At 36.8% G+C, this 19,281-nt stretch overlaps 1 protein-coding gene across 5 annotated transcripts in view; it reads left to right on the forward strand.

Annotated features, from left to right (window-relative positions):
- Positions 1-19,281, forward strand: part of NOX4 (NADPH oxidase 4) — a 158,123-nt gene that overhangs the window by 77,467 nt on the left and 61,375 nt on the right. For all 5 annotated transcript variants that reach the window (XM_073808326.1, XM_073808325.1, XM_033862150.2 and 2 more), the window contains one exon: positions 2,705-2,765. In XM_073808326.1, the coding sequence (XP_073664427.1) occupies positions 2,705-2,765 (61 nt within the window). The remainder of the gene's footprint in view (positions 1-2,704; positions 2,766-19,281) is intronic.

The raw sequence follows: 19,281 nt of genomic DNA on the forward strand, positions 1-19,281 counted from the left end.
TTTTGCAAAGGTAATAAAATGTGATTCTAAGATTTTCAGTCATTGTTTCAAACCACACATGGGGAAGTCATTCTGTGTGCTATTCTATGCAAGCCTCCTTCAAATCTGGGGTGATATGACTGGGCAAAGACTCTGTTAAAATCTGTCTTCTTCATTCCTAGCTAGTTTGAGGAAGTATCAGTAATTTATAAAGGCATCATTCCCAAGAGTTTGAGAGGAACAATATTGTGTTCTACCTGTTCACAACCAGATCAACCTTAAAAGCTATCCTGATACATTTGGCCAACACTTAGAAGAAGGAGGTTTATAGGCTCCTACAAGGCCTGAGGGAATGTTAAACATCATATGTAATTATCTTTTACAATGTCTGCACTGAAAGAATAGAACAGAGATATGAATATTTGGCAAAATGTACATTTTCCTTTAGAATACATTATAAGATTAACTCAAGCCAGATGCGCACTCAGGCATACAAAGACTAACTTTGTTGCTCCCTATTCTATCTTCTTGGCTTAGATCTTCTTTTCATAACCTAAGATTTAGTTCACAATAAGGGAAACATCAAGAGACATGGGAACAATCAGATTGGTAGCTTGGAACTCTGTTGGGATTCTTGCTTTCTGGCAGCTACAACTTTTACAGCATAGAGGCTCTGGCCGGCGTTAAGTATTGATAGTGCGAAGTAAAAGTGGTGGTGGGTTTTTACAGATCACATCATCTTATTTGGAGATTTACTAATGACAAAACATTGCTCTTGGAGTTATTAAAAACTAGAATGTAAATTAAATAATTAAATGTTAGATTGAGAATTATAAATGAAGTAATATTTTACTAGTATAAATAATATTTAAGTAGTATGATTTTTATATTCTTTTCATTTATTTCAATATTTTAAACTACAGTTAGTAGTAATAATCCTATTAGAAACACTGATTGTGAAACAGTGGTTTGGAAATTCCATGTTACAATAAATCTCAACCCTGAAATTGTGCTTTTTAGTTTGTTTATGATTTGTCATGAAGAAATGATTAATACCTAACTTTTTATTTAGTGTTTTCACTGACCTCCAAGCTACTTATCTTCTTTGATGAGCTGTTTACATATCTCCATGGTGTCTTCACCTTCCTTTATTTCTTTTCCTTAGAGCATCCCTATGTGACCTACGTTAATTAGTCAACATAGTGAGCTCGAGGATCTTCAACTTACTTCATGTAACCTATTCTCTGTCACGAGGCCCTCAGAGCCACTGGCATATTCTTTTACCTGTGCTTTAACTTCAGCCCATATTTCCCCTTAATTCATATTGTTGTACATTGATTCCACTAATTTTCAACAAATCCTTTTTTTCCCTCTACTCCATTTGACTTCTCATGCAATCCTTAGCCATTTTCCATATCTTCGCTTTAGTGGAGACAGTGGCCTGCCATAGTTACAAACTGTGTAGGCAGACAAACCCAGACCCAAATTCTGTCTTGGGCAAGTGATTTTTTTTTTCCTTTTTTAAAATTTTTATTGGAGTATAGTTGATTTAAAATGTTATGTTAGTTTCTGCTGTATAGCAAAGTGAATCAGTTATATATATATCCACTCTTTTTAAAGACAAGTCACCAGGGTTATTGTGAGCTTTTAGAAATGAGGCACTTAGCCCTGCCCTTGGTACGCGATATTCAATGAACACTGGCTAGTCACATGCAGATGATCCCTTACCCATAACCCTTATGCTAGATGTATTTTCGGAATTCAGAATTTTTGAGGTTGTAAAAGGTATGCATAATTAATATATTACCTAAGATGTCTAGTAGGATATGAGGCAGCATTCTTAAACAAATGGGTATTTCTGTAGGAAAATAGTTCTGTATGAACTTTTATACAGAAGTATTAACCTCCCATCATTACCTCCCCATCAATTCAGGTCTGATAGTGCCACCAAATGTGTTATGAAAAAACTCATTTTTGAAAATCTCTGAATTTTAGAATTGTGGAAAGGGATTGGGATTCTGTAAAATAAAGGGAGATACTGCATTTTCTTATTGTGAACTAAAAATTATTCTCTCATTTTTACTGTGTGGCTGTTTCCTACATTTGCTAAACATGGGACCACAGGTACTTTTTCTTACCTCCAGTACCACAGCTTACTCCTCTCCTCAGGTACCCTTGCCACTTTACTCCAGACTTCTTCTGAGAATTATGGGAGGGAATGAAATAAAACTCTTTCAGTAGGAGTTTCTTCACTGGACACAGAAAATTCAGGTCACATTGATAATTATTTTTTTCATTTCCCCGGAATTTGTTAGGATGTGAATCGTATCAGAATATCTGCAAAGAAAAAGACACCAAAATCATTAGTCTCCATTTCTTCCTTCATGGTTAAAAGCTGTGTCCTCTTAAATATTTTAACTCAAAATATATTTAAGTAAGATTTATGCTTAGATGTAATATACTAGCCGTTTTAGACTATGTGTATTTTTTGTTTTATATAATAAATATGGGCTTTTCGAGAAACGTATAATGTCTTATTGACTGGTTGGCATTGCTTTTTTTCTCCCACTAATGAGGATCTGTATAGATTTTTTTTAGTCCATTCCTTTCCATTTCTTATTGATTTTGGAGATTTGCTCTGAGAATAAAAGTAGTAATTGAATCATACTCTGGTGCTACATAATTATTATTCAGAATTGACTCCAGTATTTATTTATTTTTTTAGTGTCCTACTGAAACCAAAGCAACATTTGGGGTCCACCTTAAAATAGTAGGAGACTGGACAGGTATGTAGAACGTAAAGTTTTAAAGTATACGCTTTGAAAATAATGGGTCATACAATAATGTTGATGTCTAAGTAGTGGAATGACCAGCACGTATAGAAATGTGTATGTGTTCTCAAGCTGTTGTTTTGTTTTCCTTCTTTGCTTGTACAGTTTTAACATTCATGTGTTTTTTTTTTCTTCTGTAAGATGCATTTTTGGAATTGGAATACCTTGGATATCAGTAATTGTTAATAGTGTGTTGTTCATGTGATTGTAAATCATAGATTTCTACCTGCTTGTCAGATGTACTGGAAGTAGTGGGAACACTGAAATGTCTTTTAGAAAACGTCATTTTAAAATTAGTGGTTGGTTTTACCTTCAAAATAATCAACACCTGGGATTGAGATCACACAAATCTTCCAGTTCTTACATGATTGTCTGCGTGGTATTATCTATATATATAGCAACTCTACAACATCTTTTGAATAGTGGTCATTCATAATAGCAGGTCGGTTGGTGATGTTTTACTCTTTTATTGATAAATTTTTTTTTATTATCTGAAAGGTGCATTGTATTAAGAGTTCTGAGTAAATAAACATTATTCATTCTTATATTCCCTTTGCCCAACAGAGTGACTGACAAGTGAGTGCTCAGCAAACGTTAGCTTGTTGGCTGGTTGTTTATTTTGGTTATTCAAAGGAAAGGATGCAAATGTAAATAAAAAATAATTTTGAATTGAATGCTAAACTAGGAGTTGGTTTGTGAAAACTATGCAGAATCAGAAAAAGGCAGATTCAGTGTAATCTCGGGCAATAAGAGAAGCTTCACAGAGAAGATAAAATTTGAGCTGAACATTGAAAATCAGACAAATGAAGAAAGAGGAAGGTCATTTAAGTGAAATCCACAGCACTGTCAAAAAGCAAGGAAGGTAATGATTAAACCTTATTTGAGAAGTGTGAGTCAGTCAGTCTAGCAGAAGCAAAGATATTGTTCTGGGGAGTAGTATGGAAAAACCATTTACGGTCAGCATGGTAAAGATCTTGAATGCCTTGACAAGGTGTTAGAACAACTTAGGGATGTTAGGGAATCTTTGAAGGATTTGGAGCATTGTAATGTAAACGGTATTGATAACTTGGTAGTTGATTAGATTAGGATCAAGGGAAGACTTATTGGTACTGGAAGGCAGAGGAGAAGGAGTCAATAAAGGAGTGAGGATGGAAACTGAGGACTAGAAGAAATGTATTTGCAAATGCAGCTTAAGAAGTTAGTATTGGAAAGGGGGGGACTAATTGTTGTAAAAATTAGGAAAGGACAAGATGTTATGTAACAGGGAAGAGATATTTTAGAAAGGACAGTGAAAGAGCTTATATTATACAGTTAAATAATAATAGTGTGTATAAAATCCTTTGTCTCTAAAAAGAACAGTCAGCTTGGAAATGGAGATGAGAAGAAAATGGGGAAAATATGCAACATAGGATTTAATGGGCAAACAAAGAAACTAATCCAAAGATCTTTGAGCAGTGATGACCTATTTGGAATCATGAAAAATCAGGCTCAAATTCATATTATTCATTTGATAGCTTTCGAAAGAGATCCTTGTAGTCCATTGTTAGAAGAATACTGGTGTAGTATAGAAATAGTAATTCTCAAAAGCCCAGAACTAGTTGATATAATAAAAATTGTTTTGCACTGTTTGGCAAATAAAGAATGAACTGAAATTCTTCTCTGGTAAGAATCCCAATATAGTAAGAATTAACTTCAATAATGAATGGTAATTGATAGAATTCTATATCTGAAGGGTAACAAGCATAATGAAGTCATAATTTAATTCATCAGGTTAAGCAGAAAGTTCATCAGGGCTTTTTTAATTTTTATTTTCTAAACATCTTTAATGGAGTATAATTGCTCTACAATGGTGTGTTAGTTTCTGCTTTATAACAAAGTTAATCAGCCATACATATACATATATCCCCATATCTCCTCCCTCTGTCATCTCCCTCCCACCCTCCCTATCCCACCCCTCGGTGGTCACAAAGCACTCAGCTGATCTCCCTGTGCTATGCGGCTGCTTCCCACTGGCTATCAATTTTATATTTGGTAGTGTATATATGTCGATGCATCTCTCTCACTTCGTCCCAGCTTACACTTCCCCCTCTCCGTGTCCTCAAGTACATTCTCTATGTCTGTGTCTTTATTCCGGTCTGGCCCCTAGGTTCTTCATAACCATTTTTATTTTTTTTTAGATTCCATATATATGTGTTAACATATGGTAATTGTATTTCTCTTTCTGACTTACTTCACTCTGTATGACAGACTCTAGGTCCATCCACCTCACTACAAATAACTCAGTTTTGTGTCTTTTTATGGCTGTGTAATATTCCATTGTATATATGTGCCACATCTTCTTTATCCATTCATCTGTCAATGGACAGATGTCTGGGCTATTGTAAATAGAGCTGCAATGACCATTGTGGTACATGACTCTTTTTGAATTATGGTTTTCTCAGGGTATATGCCCAGTAGTGGGACTGCTGGGTCATATGGTAGTTCTATTTTTAGTTTTCTCAGGAACCTCCATACTCTTCTGCATAGTGGTTGTATCAATCTGCATTCCCACCAACAGTGCAAGAGGATTCCCTTTTCTCCACAGCCTCTCCAGCATTTATTGCTTGTAGATTTTTTGATGATGGCCATTCTGACTGGTGTGAGCTAATATCTCATTGTAGTTTTGATTTGCATTTGTCTAATGATTAGTGCTGTTGAGCACCCTTTCATGTGTTTGTTGGCAATCTGTATATCTTCTTTGGAGAAATGTCTATTTAGGTCTTCTGCCTATGTTTGGATTGGGTTGTTTGTTTTCTTGATATTGAGCTGCATGGGCTGCTTGTAAATTTTGGAGATTAATCCTTTGGCAGTTGCTTCACTTGCAAACATTTTCTCCAATTCTGACGGTTGTATTTTCGTCTTGTTTATGGTTTCCTTTGCTGTGTAAAAGCTTTTAAGTTTCATTAGGTCCCATTTGTTTATTTTTGTTTTTATTTGCATTTCTCTAAGAGGTGGGTCAAAAGGATCGTGCAGTGTTGTATGTCATAGAGTGTTCTGCCTATGTTTTCCTCTAAGAATTTTATAGTGTCTGACCTTGCATTTAGGTCTTTAATCCATTTTGAGTTTATTTTTGTGTATGGTGTTAGGGAGTGTTCTAAATTTGTTCTTTTACATGTAGCTCTCCAGTTTTCCCAGCACCACTTATTGAAGTGGCTGTCTTTTCTCCATTGTATATCCTTCCCTCCTTTGTCATAGATTAGTTGACCATATGTGCATGGGTTTATCTCTGGGCTTTCTATCCTGTTCCATTGATCTATATTTCTGTTTTTGTGCCAGTACTATACTCACTTGATTACTGTAGCTCTGTAGTATAGTCTGAAGTCTGGCAGCCTGCTTCCTCCAGCTCCATTTTTCTTTCTCGAGATTGCTTTGGCTATTCGGGCCAAAGATTCAGTGTAATCTTTTACACTGAATCTTGTTTTTCCAAGATTCCAAACAAATCGTGAAATTTTTTCTAGTTCTGTGAAAAATGCCATTGGTAGTTTGATAGGGATTGCATTGAATCTGTAGATTGCTAGGGATAGTATAGTCGTTTTCACAATATTGATTCTTCTAGTCCAAGAACATGGCATATCTCTCCATCTGTTTGTATCATCTTTAATTTCTTTCATCAGTGTCTTGTAGTTTTCTGCATACAAGTCTTTTTTCTCCTTAGGTAAGTTTATTCCTAGGAATTTTATTCTTTTTGTTGCAATGGTAAGTGGGAGTGTTTCCTTAATTTCTCTTTCAGGTTTTTCATCCTTAGTGTATAAGAATGCAAGAGATTTCTGTGAATTAATTTTGTATCCTGCTACTTCACCAAATTCATTGTTTAGCTCTAGTAGTTTTCTAGTAGCATCTTTAGGATTCTCTATGTATAGTATCATGTCATCTGCAAATAGTGACAGCTTTACTTCTTTGCCAATTTGGATTCCTTTTATTTCTTTTTCTTCTCTGATTGCTGTGGCTAAAACTTCCAAAACTATGTTGAATAATAGTGGTGAGAGTGGACAACCTTGTCTTATTCCTGATCTTAGAGGAAATGGTTTCAGTGTTTCACCTTTGAGAACAATGTTGGCTGTGGGATTGTCATATATGGCCTCTATTATGTTGAAGTAAGTTACCTCTGTGCCTACTTTCTGGCAGGTTTTTATCATAAATAGGTGTTGAATTTTGTCAAAAGCTTTTTTTACATCTATTTGGATGATCATATCATTTTTATCCTTCAGTTTGTTAATATGGTGTATTACATTGATTGATTTGCGCATATTGAGGAATCCTTGCATTCCTAGGATAAACCCCACTTGATCATGTTGTATGATCCTTTTAATGTGCTGTTGGATTCTGTTTGCTGGTATTTTGTTGAGGATTTTTGCATCTGTGTTCATCAGTGATATTGGCCTGTAGTTTTCTTTTTCTGTGACATCTTTGTCTGGTTGTGGTATCAGGGTGATGGTGGCCTCGTAGAATGAGTTTGGGAGTGTTCCTCCCTCTGCTATATTTTGGAAGAGCTTGAGAAGGATAGGCGTTAGCGCTTCTCTAAATGTTTGATAGAATTCGCCTGTGAAGCCATCTGATCCTGGGCTTTTGTTTGTTGGAAGATTTTTAATCACAGTTTCAATTTCAGTGCTGTGATTGGTCTGTTTATATTTCCTATTTCTTCCTGGTTCAGTCTCGGAAGGTTGTGCTTTTTTAAGAATGTGTCCATTTCTTCCAAGTTGTCCATTTTATTGGCATAGTGTTGCTTGTAGTAATCTCTCATGATCCTTTGTATTTCTGCGGTGACAATTGCTACTTGTCCTTTTTCATTTCTAATTCTATTGATTTGAGTCTTCTCCCTTTTCTTCTTGATGAGTCTGGCTAATGGTTTATCAATTTTCTTTATCTTCTCAAAGAGCCAGGTTTTAGTTTTATTGATCTTTGCTATTGTTTCTTTCATTTCTTTTTCATTTATTTCTGATCTGATCTTTATGATTTCTTTCCTTCTGCTAATTTTGGGGTTTTTTGTTCTTCTTTCTCTAATTGCTTTAGGTGTAAGATATGGTCGTTTATTTCAGATGTTTCTTGAGGTGGGATTGTATTGCTATAAATTTCCCTCTTAGAAATGCTTTTGCTGCATCCCATAGGTTTGGTTTGTCATTTTTTCATTGTTGTTTGTTTCTAGGTATTTTTTGATTTCCTCTTTGATTTCTTCAGTGATCTCTTAGTTATTTAGTAGTGTATTGTTTAGCATCCACGTGTTTGAATTTTTTACAGATTTTTTCTTGTAATTGATATCTAGTCTCATAGCGTAGTGGTTGGAAAAGACACTTGATACGATTTCAATTTTCTTAAATTTACCAAGGCTTGATTTGTGACCCCAGATATGGTCTATCCTCGAGAATGTTCCATGAGCACTTGAGAATAAAGTGTATTTTGTTGTTTTTGGATGGAATGTCCTATAAATATCAATTAAGTCCATCTTGTTTAATGTATCATTTAAAGCTTGTGTTTCCTTATTTATTTTCATTTTGGATGATCTGTCCATTGGTGAAAGTGGGGTGTTAAAGTCCCCTACTATGATTTTGTTACTGTCGATTTCCCCTTTTATGGCTGCTAGCATTTGCCTTATGTATTGAGGTGCTCCTATGTTGGGTGCATAAATATTTACAATTGTTATATCTTCTTCTTGATTTGAGCCCTTGATCATTATGTAGTGTCCTTCTTTGTCTCTTCTAATAGTCTTTATTTTAAAATCTATTTTGTCTGATATGAGAATTGCTACACCAGCTTTCTTTTGATTTCCATATGCATGGAATATCTTTTTCCATCCCCTCACATTCAGTCTCTATGTGTCCCTAGGCCTGAAGTGGGTCTCTTATAGACAGCATATATACAGGTCTTGTTTTTGCATCCATTCAACCAGTGTATTCATTTTGGTTGGAGTATTTAATCCATTTACATTTAAGGCAGTTATTGATATGTATGTTCCTATTACCATTTTCTTATTGTTTTGGGTTTGTTATTGTAGGCCTTTTCCTTCTCTTGTGTTTCCCATCTAGAAAAGTTCCTTTAGCATTTGTTGTAAAGCTGGTTTGTTGGTGCTGAATTCTCTTAGCTTTTGCTTGTCTGTAAAGGTTTTAATTTCTGTGTCAAATCTGAATGAGATCCGTGCTGGGTAGAGTAATCTTGGTTGTAGGTTTTTCCCTTGCATCACTTTAAATATGTCCTGCCACTCCCTTCTGGCTTGCAGAGTTTCTGCTGAAAGATCAGCTGTTAACCTTATGGGGATTCCCTTGTATGTTATTTGTTGTTTTTCCCTTGCTGCTTTTAATGTTTTTTCTTTGTATTTAATTTTTGATAGTTTGATTAATATGTGTCATGGCGTGTTTCTCCTTGGATTTATCCTGTATGGGACTCTCTGTCCTTCCTGGACTTGATTATTTCCTTTCCCATATTAGGGAACTTTTCAACTGTAATCTCTTCAAATATTTTCTCAGTCTGTTTCTTTTTCTCTTCTTCTGGGACCCCTATAATTCGAACGTTGTTGCGTTTAATGTTTTCCCAAAGGTCTCTTAGACTATTGTCAATTCTTTTCATTCTTTTTTCTTTATTCTGCTCTGTGGTAGTTATTTCCACTATTTTATCTTCCAGGTCCCTTATCCATTCTTCTGCCTCAGTTATTCTGCTATTGATTCCTTCTAGAGAATTTTTAATTTCATTTATTGTGTTGTTCATTATTGCTTGTTTGCTCTTAATTCTTCTAGGGCCTTGTTAAATATTTCTTGTATTTTCTCCATTCTATTTCCAAGATTTTGGATCATCTTTACTATCATTGCTCTAAATTCTTTATCAGGTAGACTGCCTATTTCCTCTTCATTTGTTTGGTCTGGTGGATTTTTGCCTTGCTCCTTCATCTGCTGTGTGTCTCTGTCTTCTCATTTTGCTTAAGGGGTGTCTGTGACCTTATTATGATTTTAGGCAGCCTCTCTGCTAATAGATGGGGTTGTGTTCCTGTCCTTCTAATTGTTTGGCATAGGGTGTCCAGCAGTGTAGCTTGCTGGTCATGGAGTGGAGCTGGGTCTTAGCGTTGAGATGGAGATCTCTGGGAGATCTTTTGCCATTTGATATTACATGGAACCAGGAGGTGTCTGGTGGACCAATGTCCTGAACTCGGCTCTCCCACCTCAGAGGCACAGGCCTCACACCCGGCCGGGGCACCAAGACCCTGTCAGCCACCTGGCTCAGAAGAAAATGGAGAAAATAAGAAAGAAAGAAGAAGAAAATAAAATATAATAAAATAAAAAGTTATTAAAATTAAAAATTATTGAAAATAAAATTTAAAAATTAATAAAATGTTAAGTAAGAAAGAAGAGACCAACCAAACCAAGAAACAAATCCACCAATGATAACAAGCACTAAAAACTGTACTAAAAAAAAAAAACCAGACAAACAGAACACTAGGTAAAATGGTAAAAACATAGATATATAGACAAACTCACACAAAGAAGCATACACGCACACAAGATCTATAATCCTCCCAATGCAGACCACTAGCGTTCTCAGCCACACATGCACTTATAAATGTTAGTCACTGGCTTCACCTACACGCTTGTGTGAAGTTTGCGTGACATGGACATCTTCTTAGTAATCTTCCAATTACTGGCAATTTTCAAGTACACTGAAGAAGATAAAACACGTGGCAGGAGAAGCAATGGTCCCCCAAAGACACGGACATCCAAATCCCTGGCATTGCCTGGCTGCTGCACAGCGATGGGGACCCGGAGCCCCATTATGGCTTATTACTAGCTATTGTTACTGAGTTTCTTCATAAAGTTATTTTCTATTGTCAGTGGCTCATTAAAATAAATGATTATCTGATTATCTCATCATTTATTTCAACCTTCTCTATTAGGAACACTTAATAGTTTTAATTTTATCCTCTTTTTTAATATACAGTGCCATTGAGGGAGAAACAAGATCATTCTCTTCAGAGAGTTCAGTTCCAGTTAGATGCTTTTCAATTAATAGACTTTCTTCGTTGTTGACTTTAAATATTTGTTGATTTGGAAAAAAATGTCAGGCATTCATGCAGAGAACCACTAAATAGTTCTGCCACTATCTGGCACTTTAATTCAAAAGACGTTTTAGCTGTCTTAAAAAAATGGAATTATAATTATGAAAGGAAAATTGGGAATATCATTGCTGAAATCAAGGGTTATTGGGTTTTTATTCTAAAAGAATTGCTTATTAAGTATTAGTATTAAGAGTAGTAAGTATAGAAAACACCAAAAAGATGCTTAAGAAGTTGAGTATCAAAGGCTTACTTCTCTAAACTGACTGAGAGATATTTTACAGTGACTATTTCTTCCCTGAAATATGTTCTGCCTGGGCACGTCTAAAGAACAGGTTTAATACCACCTCATGGGTCTAATGTAAGACTAATCAGCTACACCGAGCTGTAGAGTACCCAAGAAGCAAATGAAGCAGCCAGAAGAAGAGACCTGTAGTGACCTGAAATACACTTGTTGTTGTTGTTGTTGTTGTTTCTATGACTAGCAAATTATAATGGTCATATTTGTGGAAGATAACATTTAAACTATGTGTAATTAAGGGTAATAGTCAAATGTTTATTAAGCACTTACTCTATGCCAGACATTGCACTAGTCTCTGGAGATACGGTGCTGACCAATGCTGTGTTCTAACCAGTAGAGACCTCCAAGAAACAAAAAAGCAAATCAATACATAGTGTGTTAGTGATGAGTGCTATGAAGAAAAATAAAGAAAGGTAAGGGAGTAAGAATGATGAAGGGTGGTAGTGCTATTTAGATAAGGTATTTAGTTATGGACTTTCTGAACAGACATCTAAGTAGATGAGGGAATAGATCAGGTGGATTTCAGAAAGAAGTGTGCTTAGGCAAAGGAAACAGTAAGTGCAAAGTCCCTGAGGTGGCGGTAACTTTGGATAGTCAGGGAACTGCAAGGATCCCAGTGGGGCTGGAATACAGTCAGTGAAGGGGGATAGTAGTGGAAAATGAGATCAGAGAGGGGAGTTGGGGATCAGACTCTGTGGGTTACAGGAGGACTTGGATTTTAATCTGATTGAGATAAAAGGCATGATTTTGAAGTCTACATTTGAATGCTTAGCCATTTTGTTCTAATATATACTACCTAGTGTTTTCCAACCCAAGGGTTTTGTGTGTGTGTGTGTGTGTGTGTGTGTGTTTTGTTTGTTTGCTTTGTTGTTTCAAAAAAATACTGAGTTTAGGGAGAAGGAGGAAAAGGGGATACTTCCGAGCACTGTAGAAAACAGATCAAAAAAACCCAAACAGGTCAAACTTTTTTGGTGAAGGGGGAGGTGTATCATCATTTTGAGATACCTCGCCTCAGTGGTGGTTCTATCTTCTGCCATATGGGCCTGGTTTATGGGTTCTGGTAGCCTCACCTACACCCTATATCCCACTAGCTTGTATGGATGGTAGTAGCTTCCTGCTACTCTTTGGATTTCTCCCCTATCTTTAATATAGCCTCCCAATTCTTACCTCACCTGAGTTCCTTACAGCAAATTCCTTTCAATTAAATCATATAGAGCCCTTCCTGGTTTTGGCTGGACCCAGACTTAGAAGGTCAGCAAATCCTCTCTGAACAAAGCATTGAATCACTGAGAGGAGTGGTATATGGGAAAGGTAAGAGAAAGTGTAGAAGTCCTGAAGCCGTCAAATGTTTACGTTCAAGGACCAGTAAGAAGTGCAGTGTTGCTGGAACTGAGTAAGTGGAAATGTTATAGGGAATAAAGTCTGAGAAATACCCGTGGACCAGATATGATAGGCATTTGCAGACTTCAATTTTATTGTAAATGTTACGGAGAACCATTGGAGGATTTTGATTAGGGGATGACTCATATTTTAAAATGGTAATTCTGGCAGCTATGTAGAGAATATGTTGGGTGAGTCAAGAGTGGAAATCAGGAGATAAGTTGAGACGCTCTTGCTGATGTCTAGACAAGAGGAAATGCTGGTTACGCAGCATAGGTCTTGAAAAGTGGATGTATTTTGAAGGTGTATCTGACAGGTTCTGTGGACGCATTGCAGGTGGAGTGTAAAAAGTTAGGAATCAAAGATAACTCCAAGGTTTTTAGTTTCAGTAAGTAAGTGGACAGTGTTGCTGCTTATTGAGATATAGAACACTGTGGCATACTGGGGGGACAAGAGTAGACACTCAAATTTCAGTTTTGTACATTTTAAATTTGAGAGGTCTAAACTAGAGATCTAAACTTGGGAATCATTAGTATCTTCATGGATTTAAATCCTTGAAGCTGGACAGGATTTAGGTGTTTTTCCAACTCCTTGTTTTATAACATTTTATATGCCCACTTTACATTCTTAAAATTCAATTTACAGGTATTATATACACAAATGATTTATAAAAAATCAATATATCTTAGTATAAAGGAGCTATGTAAATAATTTATAGTAAATGATTTACATTCAATATTTAAATTCTTAAGCATGACTACACTAGAAGTCATAAGAAATAGGTGACTTGTACCCGCACACAGAATCATCATGAATAAAACAGTTCTAAATGCAGGCTCCCAATGCAAGTCAAATACTGTGAGCCCCAGTTCTCTTATGATGTGCTTTTCCAAAATGGTGAACATCTTTTGGTTAAGTTCTAGACACAATAGAGTACAATAATATTTAGTTTACAGGGTAGATGCAATCCCAGAAATTCCAGTGCATATTTAAATCATGCAAAAACTTTGCATTTTTCATGTACATGAATGTCCAGAAAGTCATTTAAAAAGCATATGGGGAGTGAGACAATTTCTTGTTGCACAGTATTCTCCACAAATTGCAGGATGTCTGCTGTCTCTGACCCCTACTCTCTAACCATCAGTAACTTCTCATCAACATTGTGAGACCAAATTGCCTCCACAAGCTCTCAAAAGTCCCCCTAAGAGGTGGTATTCTTCCATCAAGAGTAACTAGTTTGGGCTTCCCTGGTGGTGCAGTGGTTAAGAATCCACCTGCCAATGCAGGGGACACGGGTTCAAGCTCTGGTCTGGGAAGATCCCACTTGCCACGGAGCAACTAAGCCCGTGTGCCACAACTACTGAGCCTGCGCTCTAGAGCCCGCAAGCCACAACTACTGAGCCCATGCACCACATCTGCTGAAGCCTGCGCACTCTAGAGCCCGTGCTCTGCAATAAGAGAAGCCACCACAGTGAGAAGCCCGTGCACCACAACAAAGAGTAGCTCCTGCTCGCGGCAACTAGAGAAAGCCCGCGCACAGCAACGAAAACCCAACACAGCCAAAATAATAAATAAATAAACAAAAATAATAAATAAAATAAATAAATTAATTAAAAAATAAAGAGTAACTAGTTTAAGAAATGTGTATAGATAGAGAAGAAATCTAACGCAGGACTGAGTCCTGAGGCATTTCAACACATAGAGCTCAGCAAAGGTGACTAAGAAGGAGTGGCCACTGAGGTAAAAGGAGAACCAGGCAAGTCTGAGTCCTGGCACCACAGGACAGTGTTTCAAAAATGAGGAATGGACCAGCTGAAACAAAGGCTGCTGAAAATCGGAGTAAAATGAAGGCTGAATTAATGACCTTAGGAATCGTGTTTTTAGTGGAGTGCTGGGAACAGAAGCCTGATTGAGGTGGGTTCAAGAGATAATAATAGTAGGAGAAGAACTGGAGATGGTAAGTATAGACAAATCCAGTGTGTTGGGGCCAGCTCCTGTGAGCTCACTGGGTTATAGGGTGCTTATTTTCCAACTCTGTGTTCACTGAAGTCAAGTTTGATAGCTTTAGATCATCCACAATGTGAGTATTCATTCCATAGAAATTGAAAAACACCATAAGGTAGGGATTAAAAACATCTGTTAAAGACCTGTCTATTAAATATTTGCCAAAATATCTCTGGACAAATTCTAAGGAGTTGGGATATAAAATGAAGTAAAGAAATAGGGCAGTAGTTGAAGGGGTGGAGGATATAGGGACAAGGCACATATGAGTTTAGAGTACATATAAAATAAATATATATATGTATTTTATATATACACTTATATATTTAATGTGAACTATTATGTTTATATATGTCTAAGGACAATATGAATAATAAGATTAAAGTAGAGATGGAAACATTGATAATGCTGGAGAGATAGAGGTTATAATTATAGGAGCAAAGCCCATGAGGGTCTCCTAATGGGTTTCAGAAGGACTAGATTACAATGTACAAGTGGAGGCGTTGACCTCAGGTAAGGCAGCTGGGCAGTTCATGCTTTATAGGAAGACAAGAGAAGATGGTTATAGAGCATGGCTACTGATTGGTTGGTGGACTTGGAGTGAGAGGAATGGGAGTTCTCGTCTGATTCCTTCTGTTGTTTTCTTTTTTGAAATAAATTTATTTAGTTAGTTAGTTTTGGCTGCGTTGGGTCTTAGTTGCTGTGTGCGGACTTTCTCTTATTGAGGCGAGCAAGGGCTACTCTTCATTGTGGTGCACAGGCTTCTCATTGCGGTGGCTTCTCTTGTTGCAGAGTACGGGCTCTAGGTGCGCAGGCTTCAGTAGTTGTGGCTCACGGGCTCTAGAGCGCAGGCTCAGTAGTTGTGGCATGTGGGCTCAGTAGTTGTGGCTCACGGGCTCTAGAATGCAGGCTCAGTAGTTGTGGCGCACGGGCTTTGTTGCTCCGCAGCATGTGGGATCTTCCCAGACCAGGGTTCAAAGCCGTGTCCCCTGTTTTGGCAGGCGGATTCTTAACCACTGTGCCATCAGGAAAGTCCCTCTTTCTGTGTTCTTAGTGAAATAAATAGTAAGGTTTTCACTGAGAATGAGGAAGGGGGGAAGTACTTTGAATTTTGAGGAGAAGGAAGAAAGTGTAATGTATCATTTTAAATAGTAAATTCATGAGAGAAGCATGATGGCCTTTCTGAGTTGTGCCAAGAGTCCTACTGAGATATGTGGTCCAAAATTTAAAGTGATAGAAGTGAGAATAATTGTGAGTTTTTTCCTGGCATGGCCCACTTCTTCAGATTAGCTATTGAGCAGGTGGGGAGTTGGATTTAACCAGCATTGGTCCACTCCTGATTAAATTCACTATAGTTGTCACTTCCAATCTATTCTCTGCACTGTAACCATAGAAACTTCAAAGCATGAATCCAATTAAATCACTGCTTTTGCCTCAAACACATTAATAGCTTTCCATTGCTCATTGGATAAAGCAAAAAATCCTTACAGTGGCCTAGAAAGGCATCCCTGCTTGGACCCTGACCTACTCTTATCTTGATTCAGTTTTTTCTTCTCTGCACAAGAGCACCTTGGCTTTTCTGCTCCTTTTGTTTCCCTTGTTACCTCCCACCATATATATATCATGATCCATATACCCGTAATACTCCACCACTTCTTCCCACCCCTACCCACTTAGGTACCTAGCATCTTTAAATCATAGCCCGGGAGCCACTTCATCTGAGAAGCCTTCTAGACACCTCAATTTGGGGTGTTGTTTCTTATATGCTGCCATCACTGTATTTCTGGTTTTGAGAGCACTTATCTCCGTTGGTAACTATATATTCAAAGTGTGATCATTGGTGTAACAAGTTTTCTTCGATATACTATAAGCATTATCATGATAGAGGCCTGTATCTCTTTTTGCTCACCGTTGTACTCAAGGGTCCATTAAAATGGTTGTTCCTAATAAATGTAAATATTTGTTAAGTGAAGAGAGGAAGGAAGGAAGGAAGGAAGAAGGAAGGAAGGAAGGAAGGAAGGGGAGAAGGCAGGTAGGCAAGCAAGAAGGTGTATCCTCTGCTTTGTGAAAAATCACCAGTAAGTGGGGCAGGGTTCAGATACATAATGTCATGCTGTGTTCACCAAAATGGAGGATGCAGATGCATGGGGAGGGAGATTTGGGAGGCTTTCTGGGCCAAAGTGAGTGTAATGGAAAAATAGGACTTGTCTAGAGTGGGAGATTTTTCCAGGGAGAAAAATAGCTTGAATAATAGCACAGAGGGGTGAAGTATCATGGAAAGTCAGGAAAATGTCATGCTGTTGGAAGGCAGGCTGGGACCGTATCCAGAGGTCATGTTATGGAGGAGCTTGTAGGAATTACTAAGAAACTTGGTCTTTTTTCCTAAAGATGTTGGTGAAAAACTGAAGGGTTTAAAACAGGAACTGAAATCAAATTTGTACTTTATGTGGGTCCCCCTGCTGGTTTTTTATACAGATTGGAAAAGAGAAAGACCAGGTTAGAAACAAAGACACCAAATTAAAGGACTGTCATAGCATCAAGGAAGCTGAGGAGATAAAAAGTTCTGTGGAGGGAATGATCTATGGTGACCAAAGAAGTAGGACTGAATAATAACTGTGAGAGGGCATCACTGCTAACCTGATAAAAACCTCCTTTTTGGGAAAATGCAGAGAAGAGGTTTGAGGATGGTAGAAGTTGCTGTGAATTACTGAGTAAAGTGGAGACCAGTAAGTAGAGAGAGTTAGTATACAAAGAGAAGCACATAGCAAATGGTCCTATTTCTAAATTCTTCCTATTTCTAAATTGCCTCAGAACTCTGATAGGGATTGAATTTATATTGATCTGTCCTTTAATTAGCAGGGGCTGTTGAGTAACAAATACATATGCAATTACTTGTGTATCTATCTAGGTAAATAGATAGATACCTGTTTACCTAGGGCAGGGTGAGGATTAACATATTATGTCCTAAAGTATGTTTTATTTGTATAATGAAACACTATAACTCTAGCGCCATGTAAGTCTATGTGGAAATCACTGAGGACCATTAATTAGCTAATATAATGGAATTTAACATAACTCATTTGCTGTCATAATATAATAAATCATTCAATAAATATGAGCTGTGGTTAAATTGCATATTTCATAGTCTCAGAATTCAAGGAAATTTTTCTATCAGGGAAATGAGAAATTTGTATTACCATATAAATGCCCATCTTTTCTCAGGAGAGAGGATAAATTGTTTTCCCCTTGGTTTCTTGGTTTATGAACATGAAATCTATGCTGTCATTTTTTAGTAGGTGATAGTTCACTTATAAAGCCACAGAAAATATAGAGATTGCTTAGTAAGTGATTGGAATCCACTCCTCATTAAGTTTTATTCTAGTTCAGTTATCTTACAACACCAGAGATAGGGAAAATACAGAAATTGGGGATTTTTATCCCATAAAGAGTTTTACTTCTTATTTTTGAAAATAAGCAAATTATATAATTTCTGGACCTGGAAGTAGAATTATTATAGCAAAGTGGTTTTTCTGCATGGATTGTTACTTTTTTATTCTGAACTGTTTGTTCCTAAGTTTGGATTCTATGTTACCTACTATATTCTGCTTGATTTACTATATAATATTAAGGAAAATAAGAATAGTGACGGGACTTCCCTGGTGGTCCAGTGATTAAGACTCCCTGCTTCCACTGCAGGGGGCACAGGTTCAATCCCTGGTCAGGGAACTAAGATCCCACATGCCGCACAGCCAAAAAAAAAAAAAAAAAAGAATAGTGAGGAATGTTATTGGTAACGTAATTTCTTAAGCAATGTCAAAAATATGACAATAATGTACTGGATGGTCAAGAAAGAATAGGTTATTTTGCCAAGCTAATCGGTGGTAAGGGACTAAATAATTCCAAAGCCAAAAAGACAAGGATTCTGTGCCATTATCATTATCATGAGGAACATTTTTAAATACTCATTTGTTTGACCCGATTGCTAAGCACTTTATAAAGGAAGCTAAAAATGAATATAGTTCCTGTATTCTAAACAAATTGTAATTTTTAAAGCAAAATTGTAACTTAATGGATTATAATCACACAGACAGTGTTCTTTAGGGTCATCCAAATGAACACACCTAAGACATTAAGTATGTTAATCCCAAAGGAATATACTTATCTTCCATGGATTCAAAGGCAATTAAGTAAGGGAACTTTGGGAATAGAGTCTAGTAAAAATGCTATTGCTCTTATTATGATTTTTGAACTTTAACAGAGGAGAAGGGTGGGATTTCATAAACAAATATAAATAGAATGGGAAAACTAAACTCTTCCATGAAATGAGATTTTGAGAAAATTTGGAGGTGACAAATTGTGGACATGGAATGCTAGGGAACACCAAGAAATGTACTTTGGATAGATAATAAAGTGAAAAGGTAAAATGGTCTGTCATAGAGTGATGAAGAGCTTAAAAATAGAAGGCAATCTTATTTTTTGTTGGCACTGTATTGAGAAACTATTAAAATGTCTTGGGATGTGGCTACCCACATAGCTAGAAGGAAGGGAAAGCCAAGAAGGTCCACATAGAAATCTCTGCATATCCCAATATTTTCAATGACAATATCTAGCAGAAAGTTATGCCTCTGATTGGAGCAAATAAGAAAATACATTTTAAGAGTTAGACTGTCCTTCAGGAATAGTTGAGTGATTTGTCATCCTTTCTTCGCCCAGCCCCT

This window comes from Tursiops truncatus, chromosome 8, assembly GCF_011762595.2.
Source record: "Tursiops truncatus isolate mTurTru1 chromosome 8, mTurTru1.mat.Y, whole genome shotgun sequence".
In the NCBI taxonomy this organism is placed as follows: domain Eukaryota; kingdom Metazoa; phylum Chordata; class Mammalia; order Artiodactyla; family Delphinidae; genus Tursiops; species Tursiops truncatus.